This window comes from Pararge aegeria, chromosome 2 (assembly GCF_905163445.1).
Source record: "Pararge aegeria chromosome 2, ilParAegt1.1, whole genome shotgun sequence".
Classification (NCBI taxonomy): Eukaryota; Metazoa; Arthropoda; class Insecta; order Lepidoptera; family Nymphalidae; genus Pararge; species Pararge aegeria.
In genome coordinates this window covers 4,388,770-4,410,720 of record NC_053181.1, presented here as the reverse complement: position 1 = coordinate 4,410,720, position 21,951 = coordinate 4,388,770, and the positions used below count along the sequence as shown (strand labels likewise).

The 21,951-nt window shown below is 34.9% G+C and overlaps 2 protein-coding genes across 2 annotated transcripts in view; both read left to right on the top strand.

Annotated features, from left to right (window-relative positions):
• Positions 1 to 11,430, top strand: part of LOC120630736 (transcription factor Ken) — a 54,526-nt gene extending 43,096 nt beyond the window's left edge. The window contains exons 2-5 of the mRNA XM_039900032.1: positions 6,279 to 6,461; positions 6,664 to 6,784; positions 6,888 to 7,370; positions 7,485 to 11,430. Of these exons, the coding sequence (XP_039755966.1) occupies positions 6,279 to 6,461; positions 6,664 to 6,784; positions 6,888 to 7,370; positions 7,485 to 8,408 (1,711 nt within the window). The 3' untranslated portion in view covers positions 8,409 to 11,430. The remainder of the gene's footprint in view (positions 1 to 6,278; positions 6,462 to 6,663; positions 6,785 to 6,887; positions 7,371 to 7,484) is intronic.
• Positions 11,431 to 17,978: 6,548 nt separating this feature from the next.
• LOC120630142 lies at positions 17,979 to 21,337 on the top strand. Its single transcript, XM_039899295.1, has 3 exons — positions 17,979 to 17,997; positions 18,474 to 18,771; positions 20,281 to 21,337. Exons 1-3 carry the CDS (start codon positions 17,979 to 17,981, stop codon positions 21,230 to 21,232), a joined length of 1,269 nt encoding a protein of 422 aa, XP_039755229.1. The 3' UTR covers positions 21,233 to 21,337.
• The last annotated feature ends 614 nt before the right edge of the window (positions 21,338 to 21,951 follow it).

Below are 21,951 nucleotides of genomic sequence, written 5' to 3'. Positions count from 1 at the left end.
TGTTATTCGATCACAAGTTTGTAATATATCATTATGTGATGATTTAGTCTAAGGTATCGCTTTGCTCTAAGATAAGCAGTCTTTATTCTGCGTAACTTTGCTCTTTTCGGTCGAAACCCCTTTAACACATTGGAAGGGGATTTTCTCTTTACCACTACCATATTATTACAAAATGTGTGAAAAATTGTGAATGATTGTTAATCAATGAATATTCATTCAGAGTGAGAGCCGGGGTCTAATAAGTGGGAGGTCTGAGTTCCATCCCAGATTTGTTAAGTTTGCTCTACACCGATCTGGGAGGAGGCTTCCGCCTTGGCTAGTTAATATCCTACCGAGATACACGTGCCGCCAAGCGATATACCAAAACGATTAAATATAGAAACCGACTATGGTTAAATATAACTACCATACAAGAAACAAGTAAGGACGCTAATATAAAAAATAACTACTAGAAAAAAGAAAGGGTTAGTTTTAGAGGACCCGGTCCAGTGGCGTGCACTTCATACAAGGACAAAAGCACTGCCTACCCTAAAGTTTTTGCAAGTCTCATAAAGGAGAAGCATTTTACCATTTCATACCAACCCTGTGCACGTTACTGACCAGGTCATGAATTAACATATGTAGCAAAATATAATGCGGGCAAAGTCGCGGCCGAAATTATACAGGTAGGTAATGAATAATTAAAGATTTTTCTCACGTTAACCAACTAAAAGTTACGGGCTATTCTTTTCTGTTATTTTGCATTAATTTTATAATTTTTATTTACCCATACCTACATGAAATATTTCTCAAGTTGCTTCAAGGTGATTATAATTATTAATAAAACTATTTTTTATCTTTACATTCGTTCATTTCAACTTCGCGAAATTGCGAAATTCGAATAATATTTCAAACTTATTATCCCAATGAACAAATGTATGAATTTGTTCATTATTTAAATTCCAATTCAAAAAAATATTTTTTCAAGTGCCTACTTGAACGGGCACTTATGAAGCATTCATACATATATGTTTTCATTTTAGTGAGGTGATAACCATTTGTTAGTTACCATACATTCGATAGTTGGGAGGGTTTCAAATCTGATCTCGTCTAAAAAACACCTCCACGCTACTCAAAAACTAGTAGTACCTACGTACTATAGTCCACCGACGCGTCAAGAGTTTTTTTTTTTAAATATCCCCATCTAAGGATGAAGCGAAGATTATTTCATCTTCAAACCCCTGACCGAAACTGTTTTATAATAATCGCCATCGATCAGAGACTAGTAGTTACATTAAATGATTCGAAATTAATTGTCCAATTTGTTAACGTCAATCAAATGGGTAATTATATCAATCGAGTTGGTCATTTTATTAATATACCCACTAATATTATAAATTCGAAAGTTAGTTTTGTTAATTTTCCTTATTTTAAGCGGCAACGGACAACCGGGATTTTTGCAAAGAGATATTATATGGTTCGAAGAGTGACATACTAATAGAGGCTACAGATTATCAAATCATCATCATTATCATATCAACCCATTACCGGCCCCCTACAGGGCACGGGTCTCCTCCCACAGTGAGAAGGGGTTAAGGCCACGTCCACCACGCCGGCCCAGTGTGGATTGGTGAACTTCACCACCACCAACACAAATTCAAATTCAAACTCAAAATTTCTTTATTTATGTAGGCCTAGTACAGGGACTTATGTAGCATTTATACACATGTATATGTTTATATAATTGTAAGGGGATGGTGATAACTTCGTTCGCCAACTTAAACGCTTAATAAACGCTTAATAAAGCTTAAAGCTACAAGAATTCCCAACGCGCCCTGGTCTAAGAAGAGCCCACAACAAACTTAGCCGGGTATTTTTTTGTTATCATCACCTCACAGTAAATTATTATTTTTTTTTTAACAAAAGTTACAGTGTCAGACGCCTACCTTCATTAGAGTAGTGCGGTGGGTTCAAGCTCTATAAATCTTCGTAACTTATAATTATAATGAAAACATTATAATACGTAGTTATCTGACTGTCGTAGGTCTTATTAAATTATATTCATTATGGGATACCTAACTATAGTTATATAAGATAAACGTTTTTTTTTTAATTCTTCCTAATAAGTAGTTGTAATATAAGATATATTGTTTCCCGCGTTCTTTTTTACAAAACCCGTAGAAACCGTTTTTGTTTTATTGGGATAAAAAGTAGTCTATGTTACTCTGTCTTTCCAACTAACTCTATGCCAAAAATCTAGTTAAATTATTGCTTAGCTGGGGCGTGAAGGAAGGGCAAACAAAAAAACTTTCACATTTATAATATTAGTAAGGAAGTAAGGGTTAAACCTCGTCACACACAACCAACTTTTCTCACGCTGAAATATTAATTATTACGTCACTGAAAATATTTTTTATATAAAATTTTAAATATCCAATCACATTAAGATAGTATTACCAAATTACCTTCATTGGATAACAGGCGAAAGGTGTTTAAATATTATTAACGAAAACTTAATGTACTCGTAAATGTTTCCGGAATTTTGTTTACTAAGGCACGGGTGAAAGTGAATCGGCAAGGTCGAGCGTTCTTACAACTCTTACTAAATGAAAGGTCAAATAAAAAGCATTGAAGGCAACTGATTTTCATTCCTTTCATAGATTTTTTACTTTAAACGCATTTGGTTTAAATTTCTTCAAAATTCCCTTATATTTGCATTACATTTGTAGATAGCTCTATTTTTATTGTATTTTTTTTGACCATATTTTTATACTCAAACACACATTACTCTTAGATATTGTAATGAACAGATTATTTACAAAATTCAATTTAAATAGTGTTAACGAGTACCTAACATAATTTTACTAGTTAAGCATGTTATATTTTACGATATTCTAAAATGACTGTACTGTGAGTGTATTTAAATCGTGTAGTAGCGCTACCTCATAGCGCGCGTGAAAGTAGTCGGCATGCCATCTAGTGGTGATGTTTTCAACTAACACGTGTAATTGTACGTGTTAGTGTTGCACATATCCGCTAGAGAGCAGTTTTAACTGAATTGTTTCTGAACAAAGGTATTCAATTAACAGATATATTAGATAGTTCCAAATTAAAATAAGGCGTTTCATTTTTTAGAATTGGATACATAAAAATATAAGAGAATCACATTCCAATAATACAAAACTATCCAACACCGATACTTACCTAATAGACAGACTATGCGATCAAACTTAAAATACAACTTTATATTTTGCGTTCGTGAGTTAAAAATATAGTGGAATTAAGTATATAACTTTTTATCTCATGTTTTTCTTATTGAATAAGTCATTAACAAAACTAATAACTAAATTAAAATACCAATAATACTGTAAGAGACATGCTATCTTGAAATGGTGTCAAGAATGCTGGCAGCATTTCCGCGCTGAACAGTCCGGCTGATCCTATGCGCAAAATATTGAGCTAGCCCTTCTGTCACTCGATTATGCAATGTTGTAGGTACGATTTATGATATGGCATTTCACTGGAAGAACAACCCTGCAGGTACATAGGTACTTACGACACGTCTCGTTTCACACGAACAAAGGCAGGCGAGTCTGCCACGCATCGCTGCACACGTGCCGCCCTGAAAATACCACATGTTACAATGGCGTTTTCATGTGAAATCTTTCAGTTTCTCTACAACTGTATTCCATTTTGAGCAAGGTCGAACATATTAAATACTCTCCATATAAGGATTGTTTTGTCAACCTTCTTACTGCAGTGGTGAGTGCGGTTTTCTTACAAGGGAGGTCCTTAAGTCGTTCCGAGGGCAGGGGCAATTTGGGAATTAATAATTTCTCAAATTTCTCTGGTCTGATCTGGTGGGAGGCACTTAGGCCGTGGCAAGTAAGCCAACCTACTAGCAAATACTTGCCACCAAATGATTAAGTGTCCCGTTAAAATGTTGTATAGAAACCGATAAGGGGAATACCTTATAATTTCCATACCCCTTGTAGGTCAGCCTGCTACTATTTTATGCCGTATCATCACTTGCTATTATTTGAGATTGCAAAGGGCTAGCTTGTATCCAATGAAAAAAAAAAGATAGGGAGAAAGAGAAAGCAATTTGATAGATTATTTTGGAAGATTGTACAATATTCGAAATGTTTTATGGCTGCGAGCAGTTAGGTAGGTATTATTATGTCGAAACAAGAGCCTCGATAATTTACACAAATATTCATATTTTTCCTTTCCAACGTTGTGTTAATGTCAATGACAAATCAATTCTTACCAACAACTAAAAATTAAGCTTGAAAAAATATTAGGCATCAGCAGTAATATAACTCATCACAAAAATTTTTGCTACTTGGAACATTTATGCTGATTTTTGAACTGCATTTTAATGGCTTTTGGAATTACCTATAGAATGAAATTAATTTCCATAATTATGTGCGATCGGCATAAACTAATTCATCATTAATATGTTTGGTCAATTTTATGCAAATGAGAGTTTGCTGTTATAAAAATATAAACATACCTATCTGAAATAATAATATTTGAGAAAATGAACTTCCCTAACACTCATCAATCGAAACAAATATTAGGGATGATTTTGCTTATTATCTTAAAATATCGTACACAACAAATTCACGATTTTAGCGATTTTGAATACAATCATAGCGTATTAAACAGCTACAGTTATATTATTTTGAAGTTATACTTCTTTTGGTAATGGTGAGAGTAAATTTTGCGCGCACAAAGTCACAAAAAACCGAAACCATGAAGTTAGCTATAGTCAACATTTTAGTTTTTCTAAAAAATGGTTTGACAGTTGACTTTCAATAATTCAAACAATACCTTTTTTCCATTGCTAGTGTCGTTTTTCTACAAACGTAGAATAAGGAGAAAGATAAAATTTTTGAAAAGATTTTTATCTTTTTACGCAAAAAACATAAAACAAAAGAAAACGTGTGTGTACTTGTACATAAGTACACACACGTTTTCTTCTATTAGGTAAGCAACTACAACTACTTAACAATTTAGATTCTACCTAACATGTCTAAAGGGATTTACATTATAACCCATCTATTAAAAATAAAAACAAAATTTTATAATTAAACTCGTACCTTCGGTGAGATCATTAGGATATCTAAAAGAAATTTTTCTTTGTTCAGCAATGATTTCTTTACGATGCTCATTAAGCATGCAATTTAATTAGTTAATCATTTGCATGGTATGATAATTACACAATCTGATTTGCATTTATAAACAAACACTTGCATAGGTAGGTACATACTCATACATCCAGTTAACATAGTATTGACCATAAAACATACATCAACAGAAAATAAAAACTAAAAAAATTGGATAAATGTAAAGAAACTTCTAGTAACTTTTTGATGCTATTAAACAATATTATAAATCAAAATATTCTGATAATATCTATTGTCAAAGTATGGCAAAAGAAACTAACGAAGATGTCTGAACAATCTGACGTTATCGTCTTCAACTTCCAATTTTGCAATTAAAAATGACTTTTGAGTAAAACCATGCAACAATGGAGAAACGGTTGCTAACAACAATGCTTTTGACTTTGCTCTTGCTAAATGGAACACTAAGAAGCGCCTGTTGATCGTCTTTTAAACAATCTTGCGTTATAACGCTAATAACTCGTTGCGATGCTTAATCGGGCCAAGGTCTTGTTGCGACAAACTTTCTAGCACTTGCTACTAAGACTTCAACCAAAAGAGCGCATTAACTTAGTTCATTTAAATTCGTCTCACCTCTTGACCTTTCTATTCGATTGGGAAACTCATTTTAATGTTCATTGTATCGCATCTCCACGAATAACGCTCTTAATACGATTCAATTTCAACGTTGATATTGAAACGTTTATCGCTTAACAGTTCACTGATTGCAACCTTGTCTTCCTTTGCATCGGCCGTTTTCAGTCTGACATAGATCGAGACTAATGAACCGAAAACGTTATGGCGAGCCTTAGATTTGTATGATTTCACTTATTAGTACACAAAGTATCGTGTTAGAAAATGTTTGATCTCACGAATCTATAATTCAGTTTGATTTGAAAACGAACGGAAAGAGGCACGCTAGTTGCGGATCTCAGCATTTATTTGGGCTCTACTGATCGTATTTGTATTACCTGTAAACATGCATTTTTATAAGTATAATCTGCAACAGTTATTCTCCTTTTGACTGTCTTTGCAATGTTTTTCTCCAGATATTTGAGGTAGCCACTATTTCAAGGAATGTATTTCTTGTTTAAATATCTTTATTGAAAGATGATTTTCTTTTGTCTCCAGTGCTGGAATGATGGGCGAGGGCCTGCTGACGCTCACATACGGCAAGCACCACGCCTGCATCCTGAACGAGGTGGGGGCGGCGTGGCGCGGCGCTCGCTACTCCGACCTGGTGTTGGTATGCGAGGACGCCGTGCCCCTCGCTGCGCACCGCATCGTTATGGCTGCTGCTAGCCCTTTAATCAGGTAATTGATCAGCATTCACCAAATCATTTCTAAAATTTGACATTTTGTACAATTGTTGATAAAATTTTATACTAACAAAAATTCCCTTAGCACAAAAAATATTAAGAATATAACTTTGAATATAATTACACCCTGACTTTTGTATTTACTTAATTTTTTTTTTATTATGGTATGTTAAATGTTGCTTATTGGTATTTTTCAGGAAAATCCTTGACGATACACCATCAATTGAATATCCAGTCACAATCCACATGTCCGGTATTAGCAGCACTCTCATGAGACATCTTCTTGTATTCCTATACAGCGGCCAAGCGTATATCGAGGTCAGTTGAAAACAATTATTTTTTTCATTGCATAACTTTTCAATTTTAAGATATTTTACTTACATACATGCAAATTTTAATTTTAATTATTAATTCATTCCAGTCTGGAGAAATTGATGACATGCAAGAACTGTTTGAATTACTAGAAATAAAATCAGACGTATGGAAATCAACGAAAGAAAGACAACAGGCAGAAGAAAGAAACAGATCTTGCGACCGTTTAAAAAACAAGAATCTTAAAACAGACATCAACAGTAATGAAAGTAGTAAACACGATGCACCGTCAGGATCATCACATTCAGAAAGCGAAAGAATAACACCTGGAGCAGGCTATAGTAAAGACAAGGAGCGATTAGATTCCGAATCACTAAGCATAAAGAAGGAAAACATGTCAACAAGCAGTAATGATGAAAGAGAAGATGATGATGCTGAAGGTGAAAAAAGGGACAAAGCATGTGGACGACTTTCATCGCGCAGACGGAGTTCATCGAATCCTGTTAATTTATCAGTAGCCAGAAATTCAGAAAACACCAGTAGTGAACATGACGACTCACAGGATTTAGATGTCGAAACAGTAGCTGCTAAGGTAATAAAAGTAGCATTATTTTTTCATTATTTTATTTATATCAATATATATACTCTTAAAAGCAAAAGACTTCGCGAATCCAGCTTTTCAAATATTTTATTTTTTATTTTGCAGAATGTTGAAAGAAGACGATCAACATCTTCAAGCCAAGAGGATCAACCACAAGAAACGGTTTACAGAAGACAATTACTAAGCGACCGATTAGGAAGAGGAATTGAAAGAATAAAAAGGAAATCCCACTATCTGGAACCCCCTGAACTTGATTTAAGGACTGTTAAATTTGAAGATTATGGACATTTAAAACCACCCGATAATGAACTAATGGCTCTCGTTCAAACTTCTCCTGAAAATTATGTCGTAACGCCTCACAGAAAAAGAAGACCTGGCTTTCACAATTCCCCATCACAGAATCCTCCATTTGTATCATTTCCTCCAAGTTACTTAGAAGAGATGGCGCATTTGCGGTACGCACAAGGACCAGGTGTAGCAGCTGGAGTAGCTCGGCTTGGTGCATTACATCAGTTGAGCGCATCAGCTCCACCATATTTACCTGAAAGAAGTGCCACACCTCCTGCTACGGCCCACGACGATGCTCTCAAATACCGGCCTCCAAGTGCGGGTTCTTGGGGACCTTGGCTATGTCAACCAACAATGGGCGGAGACGATACGCCATCAACAGACCATGAGCAGGGTTCTAGTAAACAAGCACCGGTCCGGGAGTATCGCTGTGAATACTGCGGAAAACAATTTGGTATGTCATGGAATCTCAAGACACATCTTCGAGTTCACACAGGAGAAAAACCATTCGCGTGTCGACTCTGTGTCGCTATGTTCAAACAAAAAGCGCACCTGCTAAAACATTTGTGTTCAGTACATCGGAACGTCATATCGTCTAGCGAAAACGATGGGCGAACTAATACACCTGGAAGATTCAACTGTTGTTTCTGTCAGTTAACATTTGAAGCGTTACCTGAACTCATCCGACATCTTTCAGGACCGCACAATAGTCTCCTTCTCAGTAAAAATTTGCACGAATGACGCCTGCTTTCGTGACGCGAATTAGCGCGTTTTATTGGACTTTGAAACTTCTCTCATTTGGAGAGCTCAATTGTGATATGTGTTTTAAAAGGTTTTATTTGATAAGTGTTAGTTGTAATAAGTTCATTATCGCAGAGCGATACTCATAGTAAGGCATCCGCAGAAAAAGGTTACCGCGGGTGTGATATAAATTCGTAATTTAAAAATCACATGCCGAATGGGTCCAAATATTTATAATTTGTTTAAAAATTATAATCCGGGACCAATTCCTTCCGAGATAGTATTTATTTGAAAATGTATTTCATTAGCGTAAATATTATTTAAAAGCCACCGACACATTAATTCCTTAAGCATAGAAAGTAGATGCGATTGTCTAAGAAAAGTTGCGAAGTTTGTACAGCCTTTTACTAAAGGAACGTCACATGAACTACCTCCTAATTTAAATCAGTGTTTGATGAAACTACCGGTGACGCGGTTTTGTAGTATTGACTCTATACTTCTTACCATTGCACAAAAGTATACAGTCAATATCTCTAGTCAGAATTGGAACTTAGAATTTATACAAATCACTGAGTTGTTCATTCACAATGTACAATCACAAATTAAATCAAATTATCTGAAACTGTACAATATTACATTTTTTAGTGTTGCTACTCATCGGTGTTTTACCATATTCATTGTCTTGAAGTGTATTGTCTTGTATCACAAATACATTATCATCTGCTTCTGTTTACTTGTTAAATGTATTAAAACTGAAACGTTTGACTTAGTTCCAATATTTAACCTGACTTTAACGTTTCGCAGCTTTTCGGACATTTAAAATCTCATTATTAGTTTTTATTACTTACGTAACTTCTAAAGTTAGAAAGAATGTGTTCGTAATATTAAATTTGACTATGCCTTCATATTGTTTGTGCCGATTTATTTTCAAAGTGGATGAACACCAAAGATTTGTAAAGCATTGATATTGTTTTGGTGTAATACAATTAAGAGAAATTATAGGGACCTGAAAAGATTTCGATATTAAACTTAACGTATGTAGGTACCAATTTAATAATCTCACGACTGTAATTAATAAAATTTCTTAATATAATTTTCTCTTCTACCATACACTTTCGTAATTCCACTAAGAGCTGTTATATGAGCTTAAATACTATTTTTTGAATATTTATACCTATCTTAGTATTAATTCAATGTCAACTCGACATTATGTTCAAAGTAAAATGTTTTTATCGTCTTATCTACTTTAAGCTTTGTTTAAATCTTGCAAGCTTTCTTTAGAGCACACTAGAATTGTGGCCAGTTATTTTTAAACTCATATCTAGTTAAACTTTATGGTTGGACTGTTTTCTTACAATAATATCTATTATTACTGTTTCTTTTATGTTCTTGCAATGTTAAAACCGAAAACCAAAAGTGATTCGCTGCTTTAATTTAAAACCAAAAGCTGTAATTGTCTTATGTTTTGGTGAAGGTTCGAGTTTGAATTCGTAATTTTTATTACGTTATGAAGCAATAAATAATTAGTATCTAAATATCGCTATCGTAATACTCATTTTCTACAAAAGTAATGTACAATTTTGTTATTGTCAATTTTATTTAGTTTCGGGCAATGTTTGCAAAAAGTCTTTGTACTTCAATAAAACTTAAGTTACCAGAAAATTGTTCAAAACTTAGAATAATTGACAGAGTTGTCGAATCGCTTTAACGATTTCCTTTTAAACGTTACCTATCGTTATACCTGATATTTTTATATTACGTGTTTGTTTGTTTTTACGTATTTTTTTAATTGGGGAACAACTTAATCTTAAGCATTGTGATTTTGATTGGTTAGATTATGTATGTGATAAATGTTTGTTTTTATTGTGTAGCATTGAGAACGCTGTCTTCCATTGCGTTTTCCATATTTTTAAACTTATTTGTAAATAGCTAGCTATAAGTGGTGCATGACAAAATCGTCCATATTACCAATCGCTGCCGTTGATACGTAAAACGTCTACTCGAACAAACTTTCTATATTTTTTACTCTCTTTAAATACATTCATAGAAATAAGATTGTTGTGACATTCTTATTGTGTGGACGTGCCGATGATGCCTTAACAATGCAATTTTTACATAATTAACATATTTGTATCAGTCAAATGCTTCTCTTATATTATAAAAAAGTACACATGTATTTTTAATGCCATCTTTATTTTATAAATAACGTATAATGAAAAATGTAAAAAAGGCCTACTTTCTTAAAATTTTTACTAACCAGGTTGGAAAAAAAAAGTATGCTTTGTATTGGTCCCTGCACCCTAAATCACCTGCAACCACAAATTCGTAACACAAAGTTGTTTTAATAAAAATTTTGCATTAAAAAATAATTTTGAAATTCACAACGTAATATAAAGGAAGCACTTGACATTTTACATTTACAATCATAAATATTCTGTATAAAATGTATACTTTGTTAGAATTTTAGAGCGTCCACTGTTTTTTACGTTCTAATAACGAACGGTTTTACGAACGAATTGAGTTCGAATGTCGAACGCCTATATAATAGATATTAGTTTGATCAAGGCTACAATAAAACGTATACAACATAGAGGAAGCTCTAAAGTTATAGGGATACATACTACTTATTGTATCAAAATCGTGTGAGTTAGTAATACCAATTATATTTTTTCTACGTCAAGCGTTCTTCAGGGTCTGTATTCTTTACCATACCTTTGCTACATTTTTTTTTTACCCTACTACACCGGAGTAAAATTAGTTTGTGTCTGCATCTGATATTAATAAATGAGGTGTCGATAGATTTGTGTCCGTTTTAGAATCAATATTGGTGTTCTCACGATGGCATTATAATTGTCACTGAAAATAATTTAAATACATGATGTGCACATATTATGATTGAATAGGTACATCTTAAAAGTAAAGTGACGTTACTTTGCTTTTAGTTGTGGTTGCATTAAGCTACGAAATATAGTGTATACACATATATATATATATAGTGTATACACATATATATATATATATAGTGTATAGTGTGTATACACATTGTGGGTTCGATTTCCATAACTGGAAAATATTTGTGTGAAGAACATAAATGTTTTTCAGTGTCTGGGTGTTTATATGTATATTATAAGTATTTGTGTACCTATATTATGCATTAAAATTTACATCAGTCATCTTAGTACCCATAACACAAGCTACGCTTACTTTAGGGCTAGATGGCGATGTGTGTATTGTCGTAGTGTATTTATTTATTTATCACTTTTAAAATACTAAACACTCAATGAACAGTTTGTTTGAAGTTAGTTAGGGAATATTTTGTAGACATAAACTTTAGTAATATTATCTTTGGCTATATTACCTTTACCTTTAGCAGTTCAGTTGCAGGAATGTCTACTTACAAAATTATTAGGGACGCTATTTGGGTTTATCTTTTTTTCATTTTGCCATTTTTCATTAGTTGACATTGGTGACAAAATGTGCGATTTTGATTCAAAAAGTATAAAGTGTCGGCTTTGGCTATTTATGTAAATACGTAGTTCTTAAGCTAAAGAGGAAAGAAGCTTAACTTAATCTTGTTGAACTTGAATATTGGTTTTCTCTGTTTAATTGTAAATTAAAAAAAAAATGTATTGACTAAGTTTTTCACATAGTGTACAATTTTTTGTAGATATTGTTTAGTTTATTAACATTCTGTAAAAATGTGTTCTTACCCTAGTAAATTAAATAACGAGAATATTTTAGTTACACAAGCTGTAGTTTGTTTTACCTCAATGCTGTTTACCCCTTATAACTATTAAGTTAATTTCACCAAATTCGAACGTGCACACACCGTCGTACGTCTTTACTGCTAATCTACGTATAGACCAACAAAACTTCGGATATGGTACAACATCATCGCTACAACCTATTATAACCAGTTCACTGCAGGGCCCGGCAGAGTTATTACGTATCTCGCGACAGGAATGCGACAGGCGTAAATCTTGCTATCACTGCTGTCAAACGTCACTTTTCCATACAATAAATAAACAAAAGTGACGTTTGACAGCAGTGATTGCAAGATTTACGCCTGTCGAATTGCTGTCGCGAGATACATAATCACCCTGCGGGTCTCCCCTCAGAATAAAATGGTGAGGTTTAGTAGTCTACTACATATGCGGCTAGGCTACATTTCACACATATTTAAGAATATTTATTTATTTATTTATACACCACAAATAGGAATAAAAAAAACAATGCACACAACAAAAACAAACTTAAAAAGTAGGATACACAGGGCGGCTATCGCTTAGTAGCGATCTCTTCCTGGCAAGATTAGGATTAGGATTATTTGAGGTTTTCTCACGATTTTTTCCTTAACCGTTAATACTAGACCATCATTATCATCAACCCGGTGCAGTACATAGGTGATATCATAATGAGATGGGTGTAGGCCGTAGTCCACCACGCTGACCCTGTTCGGTCATTGGTATGCACTTTTTGAGAACATTATGGAGAACTTCCAGGCATGCAGGTTTCCTTACAATGTTTTCCTTTACCGTTTCAGCAAGTAATATTTTAATAACGCACATAACTTAGGAAAGTTAGAGGTGCGTGTTGGGATTCGAACTCGGAACCCCCGACGGTGAAGCTGAAGTGAAAGCTCCTAATGCTAGATATATTGAACTTAGTACAAAGCACATAAAACCGCAACGTAGGTGCGCTGCCAACGGGCTAGGCTATCACCGCTTACGTTCTCTTTATTTTATGCAATTACTCTCCGGACATACATACTTGAGAATTCACTGGCTAGGTCTCCAAATACATACATGAATTACTACATATTCCCTTAAAAATAATTTATTTATCTAATATGATATACAGTATGTTTGTTCTTTTAAATGTTTATATATATATATTTATCGATATTTGTATGTGTATATATATCGATAGGTATAATTAGTTTGAAAAGTGTAGGTATGTAATTTATTTTATCACTACTTATTTACCTCTTGCAAAATCCCGTTTTCCCTTACTTCTTCTACCATAAAGGGTTGTCTGGAGGAGATTGCTCAAAACGATTAGATCGCCTTTGCTGATATATATATATATATATATATATAATGACAAAAACAAATATATATATATATATATATATATATATATATATATAAATATATGAGGTACGTATTTATATATATATTTTATTTATATTTATATATTCGTATAATTTTTAAATCTTATTTATTGCACCACCTACCTCTTTTCTACGTTTTTTCCTTTTACGCCATTGGTTGCCTGGAAGAAATCGCTATGTAGCGATAAGGCCACCAAATTGTACTCTCTTGATTGTATTTATATCTTTGTAACTACTTTTTGTTTCTTTGGTGTACAATAAAAGTGTATTCATTCATTCATTCATACGTACTCGACGGTGAACATTTGAATTTGACTAAATTCGATCGATAAGATCCATCGAGTACTTAGTAGATCGTTGAAGTCTTTATTTATTGCACAAATTAAAAGAAAACAAGAAATATAATTTAAACTTAAAACTACGAGGGTTCCAAATGCGCAGTGAGATGGTGATGACGATTTTTTTTATTATCACCATATCACAGTCAATTAATATTTAGCTACGAAATTGAGCAATTCACACCCAGCTTTTTCAACTCCTACTTAAACGACGAAAAAGCAAAAAATCCTATTATTATACTATTTCATTTATTTATTTAAACTCTTTATTTGTACACCACTACACAGTTAGGAAAATAAAGGACGAATAAAATACTAATATTATAAAAGGATATTTTATTCTTAGAGATGTCTCCTAAAAAAGATTTTTTTGGAGACATCTCTAAGAATTCATCCGGTAATTATAATATACAATTTCCCTTTAATGAATTACTAATTTTATGTAGGCTAGTAAACTGCACTACAAGTTTATTTTAACTTCTGATATTTAAATTCTTACTTTACTTTCTTTTCAAATTTAGTTATATTTTTATTTACATAAATTAAATAATTAATTCTGCACCGTCAAGGTCTTTGAATTATTTATCTCTCTTAGGCGCATTTTATATATTGCTCGGCTATCTTCTTCAGTACAAAAAAGCATCAATATCAGCACCATTCCCATAATAATATACCGTAGGACATAATATTGTGAAAGTAACTAAAATACATTTCTTCGAACATAACGTCTCTCTTTTACGAGTGTAGTAGGAGATTCAGAATTAAGTTAAATTCACAATTAAGCTTAATCCGAATCCTAATTAATATTATTAATGTGAAAGTGTGTTTGTTTGCATGTTATTATTTATGACATAGACGACAGGGACTACTTTTTATTCAAGGAAAACAAACTTTTTCAACGGGATTTATATAAAACCGTTATAAACCCAGACTAAGAACGCGGGCAACAGGTAGTATAATCTGTTAACGCCAGTCAAATCTGCACGGTTCTAATTTCTTTAATTTTTACAGTCTGATTAGCCTGGATGTCCCGTATAAGAGCAAATTAAGCTGAATGTTAAATGTATAATATCTTATATACACTACCAGAAAGTTATGCTTGTTTATATCCAATACGTTCTTATAACGCGGCATCACGTTGGAATAGTTTCGCAGTGTTCTGTCACTTTGCACTTTCGCCACTTTTAAATGTCAGAATTAGAAAAAAAACACTTTTCACTATTCCGATGATACGCAAAATTTATAAATAATTTCCTAGCTAGTGTGCAACATGGCTACTAGTGTTGTTTTTCACATGACACGACATTTACATTATAACATACCAACTTCGTATACCTACTACACGTACATACCTACGTACGTATGTCTCAACTCTCAGTCTGACACATACTCAGAGGCTACTATAGTAGACGTATGTACGTCATACGACAGAAATTAAAACTTTCTACATAGCCTTACCACGTAAAGAACAATTGCTGGTCTTTTTTCACCAGGGACAAGAACTATAAAAGATAGAAAGGCTACTATAGTAGACGTATGTACGTAATACTACGGACATTAAAACATTCTACGCCTTACCACGTAAAGAACAATTGCTGGTCTTTTTTCACCAGGGACAAGAACTATAAAAAAAGAAAGAAAGGCTACTATAGTAGACGTATGTACGTAATACTACGGACATTAAAACATTCTACGCCTTACCACGTAAAGATCAATTGCTGGTCTTTTTTCACCAGGGACAAGAACTATAAAAAAAGATAGAAAGGCTACTATAGTAGACGTATGTACGTAATACTACGGACATTAAAACATTCTACGCCTTACCACGTAAAGAACAATTGCTGGTCTTTTTTCACCAGGGACAAGAACTATAAAAAAAGATAGAAAGGCTACTATAGTAGACGTATGTACGTAATACTACGGACATTAAAACATTCTACGCCTTACCACGTAAAGATCAATTGCTGGTCTTTTTTCACCAGGGACAAGAACTATAAAAAAAGATAGAAAGGCTACTATAGTAGACGTATGTACGTAATACTACGGACATTAAAACATTCTACGCCTTACCACGTAAAGATCAATTGCTGGTCTTTTTTCACCAGGGACAAGAACTATAAAAAAAGATAGAAAGGCTACTATAGTAGACGTATGTACGTAATACTACGGACATTAAAACATTCTACGCCTTACCACGTAAAGATCAATTGCTGGTCTTTTTTCATCAGGGACTAGAACTATAAAAAAAAGATAGATGAATAAAATAACTTATTGCAACAAAGAAACAATACAAATAAAAACAAACAGAAAAGTACATGGTGTTCAAGTGCAAAGGCTGCCTTATCATAAGAAGCTACCAGTTAAACGGACATTAGATGGTGCATAAAGTAAAGATAAATAATAATCCTACATAAATAAATATACATACCTAATTAATTTAAATAAGAAATACACTTATAATTAATACCTATAAATATTAAAATACTTACATAATATAAAGATATATTATTAAAAACATAAAAATAACTTTATTACGTAGATCTAATAATTTTTCAGACGGTGTTTGAAAATGGAAAAATAATACATTAGTGGTACAATTTCAATAACTATTATTAAATACTTTTGCTATTTTTTTATGTATTTGTTAATCCATCTATTAATGATAAAATAATACAGAATGAAATAACGTTGGAAAAAACCCCTGACATTTGATTGCAACCATGTCCTTTAATTTATAAAAAAAAATATTCCCCATTAAAGGAAGAAATATTGAATTTAATGTTATTTACTATAATTAAAAAAAATACCTTGTTAAATAATAATTTCAACCATATTATGTAATCACTAGCTGACCCGTGCGACTTCATTGCACCAAATCGGTTATTACCGGAAAACACAAATAAAATGACATTTTCTAAAAATGAATCCTATTTGTAATTAGTATAAAACAGTTCATTGACTATTGAACTAGTTTAACTGTGTTTCAGTAGTCAGCCTTCCTCAATTATAGAGAAAAATTACACAAATAGCAGATAGTAAGTAAGAGATTTTTTACAAAAATACATTTAAAATTAAATTTAATAATTATAATTATAGCATCAGCATATCGACCCATTACCGGCCCATTACAGGGGCGGGGCTCCTCCCAAAATGAGAAGGGGTTAAGTCCACCAAGCTGGTCCAACCTTTGAGAACATTCTAAACTTAGCCGGTTTAACTCTTAACTTTAACTCTCAGCCGGTTTCCTCACGGTGTTTTCCTTCACCGTCGAATCAAGTGATATTTTTAATTACATAAAACGCACATATCTTAGGAAAGTGCATGCTGGGATTCGAACTCGGCCCCCCCAAAGTTAAGTCGAGCTGACTATCACTGGGCTATCACCGCTTCAATAATATAGCATTATAGCATACAAATGAAATGAAATGAAATGAAAAATGAAATGAAATGAAATGAAAAATGAAATGAAAATTTATTTGTTCACATAAAACAATAGCAGATAAGGCGGACTACACTATATACAAGTATGTATATAGTGGTTCTATTTATATGTAAATGTTAATACATTCTAGTTTTCCGCGACATGTACCTACAATGTGAGTACATATAGTGTATGTAGTAAATAATAAGTCAGTCCTATTAAAATATCTCCAGCAACACATAAAACCATCACAGCGCTAAAGTCTAATAAGTCCAACAAAAAGAGGTTAAGCAAACAACTAAATAGCTTTTACACACTTGAGACAATAACTAGACTTTTTTAAATCGCTATAATATCGCTATAATCGCTTTCTTTATTTAAAGAAAGAAAACAAGTTTATTGGTTCTGCAACAATCAGCACTAGAAATTAATAAGGGAAATAGGTAAAAATAAATGACGTTCGTGACCATTTATCAATAAGCAAAAGTGCTTTCCTACTTACTCGCTAAGAGATTGTCAAACGCCGATATACGTAGATAAAGTAAAAAACCGCGTTTATAAATTCTCTGTACTCTACTTCCAGTGAACAAGCTACAAAAGGCACCAAGAAGTACGTACCTTCGTAACTTGCCTGGCATCCCACGGTGTGAACATACTCTTAGGTTTAAAAATAGATAGGAAAGATAGAAAATAAAAAGATGGCCAGGAATGAAACCGGTAATGGCAGATGGCTCGGACCTTTTTGCAGCGATCTATGGGCCTGCATGGGAACATTCCAAAACTTTACTTACTTTTCATGTACAATGAATGTGTCTCCATATTATTGCAGCAATTGATGCTACAACAATAGTTTTGTACTAAGATCCATCTCGGTTTTAAGCAACAACGCGTGATAATGATAATTGTTAAAGGCCCATAAAACGCATTGGAATTGCGTGCTGTTTTGCTCTTAAACTCTCTCTTAGTAGAGAGAAAGAATAGGAATGGAATTAGCTAGCTCGATAACCGTTGGACGTTGGGGTTCCAAGGTGTTAGAGTGAAAACCCAGAATCGTGAAGTTTTTATTTATCTAAACTCTTTATTTGTACAGCACACCAAGATAGATAGATAAAAAGTATTTTTTGCACACAGAGAAAAAAAAAATTAACAAAACAAAAGCTAAATAAAAGGCGGCTTTATTTAGCTTTTTTTAGCTTGTAAGAGTGTGAAGCGCTCTTCAGATGGCATACGCGAGTTTTGTAAGACAGCTGATATAGTAGCGCTGCAAGAAACGTGGCTGCTGCCAGACGAGTTGTCTTTCCTCGAGACGCTGAGTGACGACTTCAGCTCGACAGGTGTGTCAGCGGTGGACACCGCGGCAGGCATGTTGCGTGGAAGACCGTACGGCGGAGTCGCGCTTCTATGGAGACGTAGTGCATTTCAAAATGTGTCTATTGTGCAGTGTCATAACTCGCGTATTTGTGCTATCAGAATAGTGTTACCGGAGAAATCGTGTATAGTTATGAGTGTATACATGCCTACGGATGCAGTGGCTAACCTAGCAGAATTTACTGATGTACTGAGTTCGGTAAATGCGGTTATTGACACTTACAGTGAGAGTTGTGTTTTTATATTAGGGGACTACAACGCACACCCTACGGAGAGATTTTATATCGAACTGTCTCAGTTCTGCATAGAGCAAGAGTGGACTTGTGTAGATGTCGAAATGTTAGGTTTAATGTCGGATACCTACACTTTTATAAGCGAAGCCCACGGCTCCAAGCGATGGCTTGATCATTGCGTAGCTACTAAGGCAGCTATAGCGTCTGTGAGTAATGTTTATGTGTTGTTTGATATTATGTGGTCTGACCATTTCCCTCTGGTGGTAGAATGTAATTTAAATGTGTTACAACCAAAGAAACCTCTTAATAACACCTCTCTAAATGTAATCACTTGGGGTGAGAGAGGTCAAGAGCAGATCCATACATACCAGAGAGAATGTCATGAAAGGCTTAGACTTATAGACTTTCCGCATGAGCTTCGTGAGTGCTGCGACCGCACCTGTAGTGATCCTAAGCATGGAGTCGCTATTACAAAGTTGTACGGTGATATCGTCCAGGCCCTTCGAGATTCCTCGGTGGCGAGTAGAGAACCCATCGGCAAGCGTAGAATAAAAAAGACAGTGATAGGCTGGAATAAACACGTAGCTGAAGCACACGGGCAGGCGAGGCAAAAATTTTTGTTCTGGTTATGTTACGGTAAGCCAGCTACTGGACCGATTTATTTGGAGATGGCGGAGGCCAGAAGAGTTTTCAAAGCACGTTTAAAATGGTGTCAAAACCACCAAGATCAGATTAAAATGGATATTCTGGCCTCACATCATTCTAGAAATGATTTTAGAGGATTTTGGAAACATACCAATAAATTAAATTATAGGCCGTCTATACCCGTGAGCGTCAGTGGCGTGAGCGAGCCTGGCGAGATTGCTAATGTTTTTAAGGAACACTTTTTCGTAAAATCGCCATTGGGGCCCTCTCATTCGATGCCTAATGTTGAGACTGGCAGGGTAGTGGGTATTCAATTTCAGTGTAAAGAAGTAGCAAGTATAATTAAACGCATGACCAGAGGTAAATCCCCAGGCCATGACGGTCTCAGCATTGAGCATTTACAATATGCTGGGCCACATGTACCGCGGGTTTTGACGATGCTGTACAACGTTTGTATAAGCCACAGTTTTATGCCTCAAGAGATGATGCGTACGATAGTTGTGCCTATAGCGAAAAATAAAACGGGGGACCTATCCGATAAAAACAACTATAGGCCCATCTCATTGGCTACCGTCATCTCAAAGGTATTTGACAGCTTGCTAAACACTCTCTTAAACAGGATAATTATGCCACATGACAACCAATTTGGATTTCGGCCTGGTTTGTCAACAGAGAGTGCTGTGTTGGGGCTAAAGCATGCTGTTACGTACTATGCGAGGCGGAAGACTCCGATTTACGCCTGTTTTCTAGACCTGTCGAAGGCATTTGACTTGGTTTCGTACGATGTATTATGGAAAAAGATGGAGGAAGCAAATATACCTCCAGAACTTACCAATATTTTTAAATATTGGTATCAAAACCAAGTCAACAATGTCCGATGGGCAGGCGTTCTTTCGAATTCGTATGGGTTGGAGTGCGGGGTGAGGCAGGGTGGTTTATGCTCGCCGACTCTCTTCAACCTTTACATGAATGAATTGCTTTGTGAGCTCAGCAGCACCAGGGTTGGCTGCTACATAGATGGGGTTTGTTTAAATAATATAAGTTACGCCGACGATATGGTGCTGTTGAGTGCATCGGTCTGCGGTCTCAGGGTACTGATGGCTATTTGCGAGGCTTATGTAGAAAGACATGGACTTACCTACAATACAAAAAAGAGTGTGGTGATGGTCTTTGAGGCTGAGGGTAAGACACCGAATAAAGTACCTCCTATTTTGATCAATGGGGTAGTATTGGAGAGAGTTTATCAATTCAAGTATCTCGGGCATATTTTGACTCCTGGCCTCAAAGATGATGCTGACATCGAAAGAGAACGGAGAGCATTGTCAGTGAGAGCAAATATGCTGGCTCGCAGGTTTGCGCGGTGTACCAACGCCATTAAAATCACGTTGTTTAAATCATATTGTATGACGTTCTACACGTGCAGCCTGTGGGCTAAGTATTCTCAAAAATCGTATAACGCGCTCCGTATACAGTATAATAATGCCTTTAGGGTGCTGTTGAAGTTGCCCCGCTTTTGTAGTGCATCGGGGATGTTTGCGGATGCACAAGTTGACTGCTTCTTCGCCACAATGCGCAAAAGATGTGGCGCCCTGGTGCACAGGTTGCGGGGTAGCTCCAACAGCATCCTAAAGATGATCGCCAGCAGGTTGGACTGCAGATATGTGAATCACTGCTGTGCTATTTCAAATGGACTAGAACGGCGGTGATTCGCATATCCCTCTCTTATACGTAAGTTACTAACATAGGCTAAGTATTTACTAACAAAATATGAGCTGTATTTGATGCTTGAAATAAAATTATTATTATTATTATTATTATTATTATTTATCGCTTGAAGCTATCTCCTCCAGACAACCTTTGGTTGATGAAGCATGTTTGGTATGGAAAACGGTTCAGACTAACAAAAAAAAAGAACAAACACTTTACTATATAACTTCTATTATATTTATACTCCACACCAAACAGATCTTGGGCAGTGTACCTACTCTATACGGACGTTTCGCTCTGACACCGAACTCCGAAGTAGTCTCGTAGGAGTAGAACTTTTTATGGCAAAGAGCTCGTCCGGGGAAGTAGTATCGCCATGCCATTTCTGCCGCTAAGGAGCATTATTACTTCACTGTGTTCCGGTCAGAAGGACGTGGTGGCCGGTGTAATTACAGTCACATGAGGCTTAACACCTACGCGACGCCTCAAATTGATGGACACGGGGCGGCATGTTGCAGGACGTGCTACTCGCATGCCATGTGCAAGTGTTGTTCTGTTTAAAAGCGATGGTTTTCCACTTACCATCAGTCTTGGTCTGTCTTTTATTGCAATAGAAAAAATACCGAAACATCCTCAGGAGATGTTGACTTTCCAATTAATAATTAGTCTGGTATGGTGGGAGACTTTGGTCGTGGTTAGTTACCGACACGGACGTGCC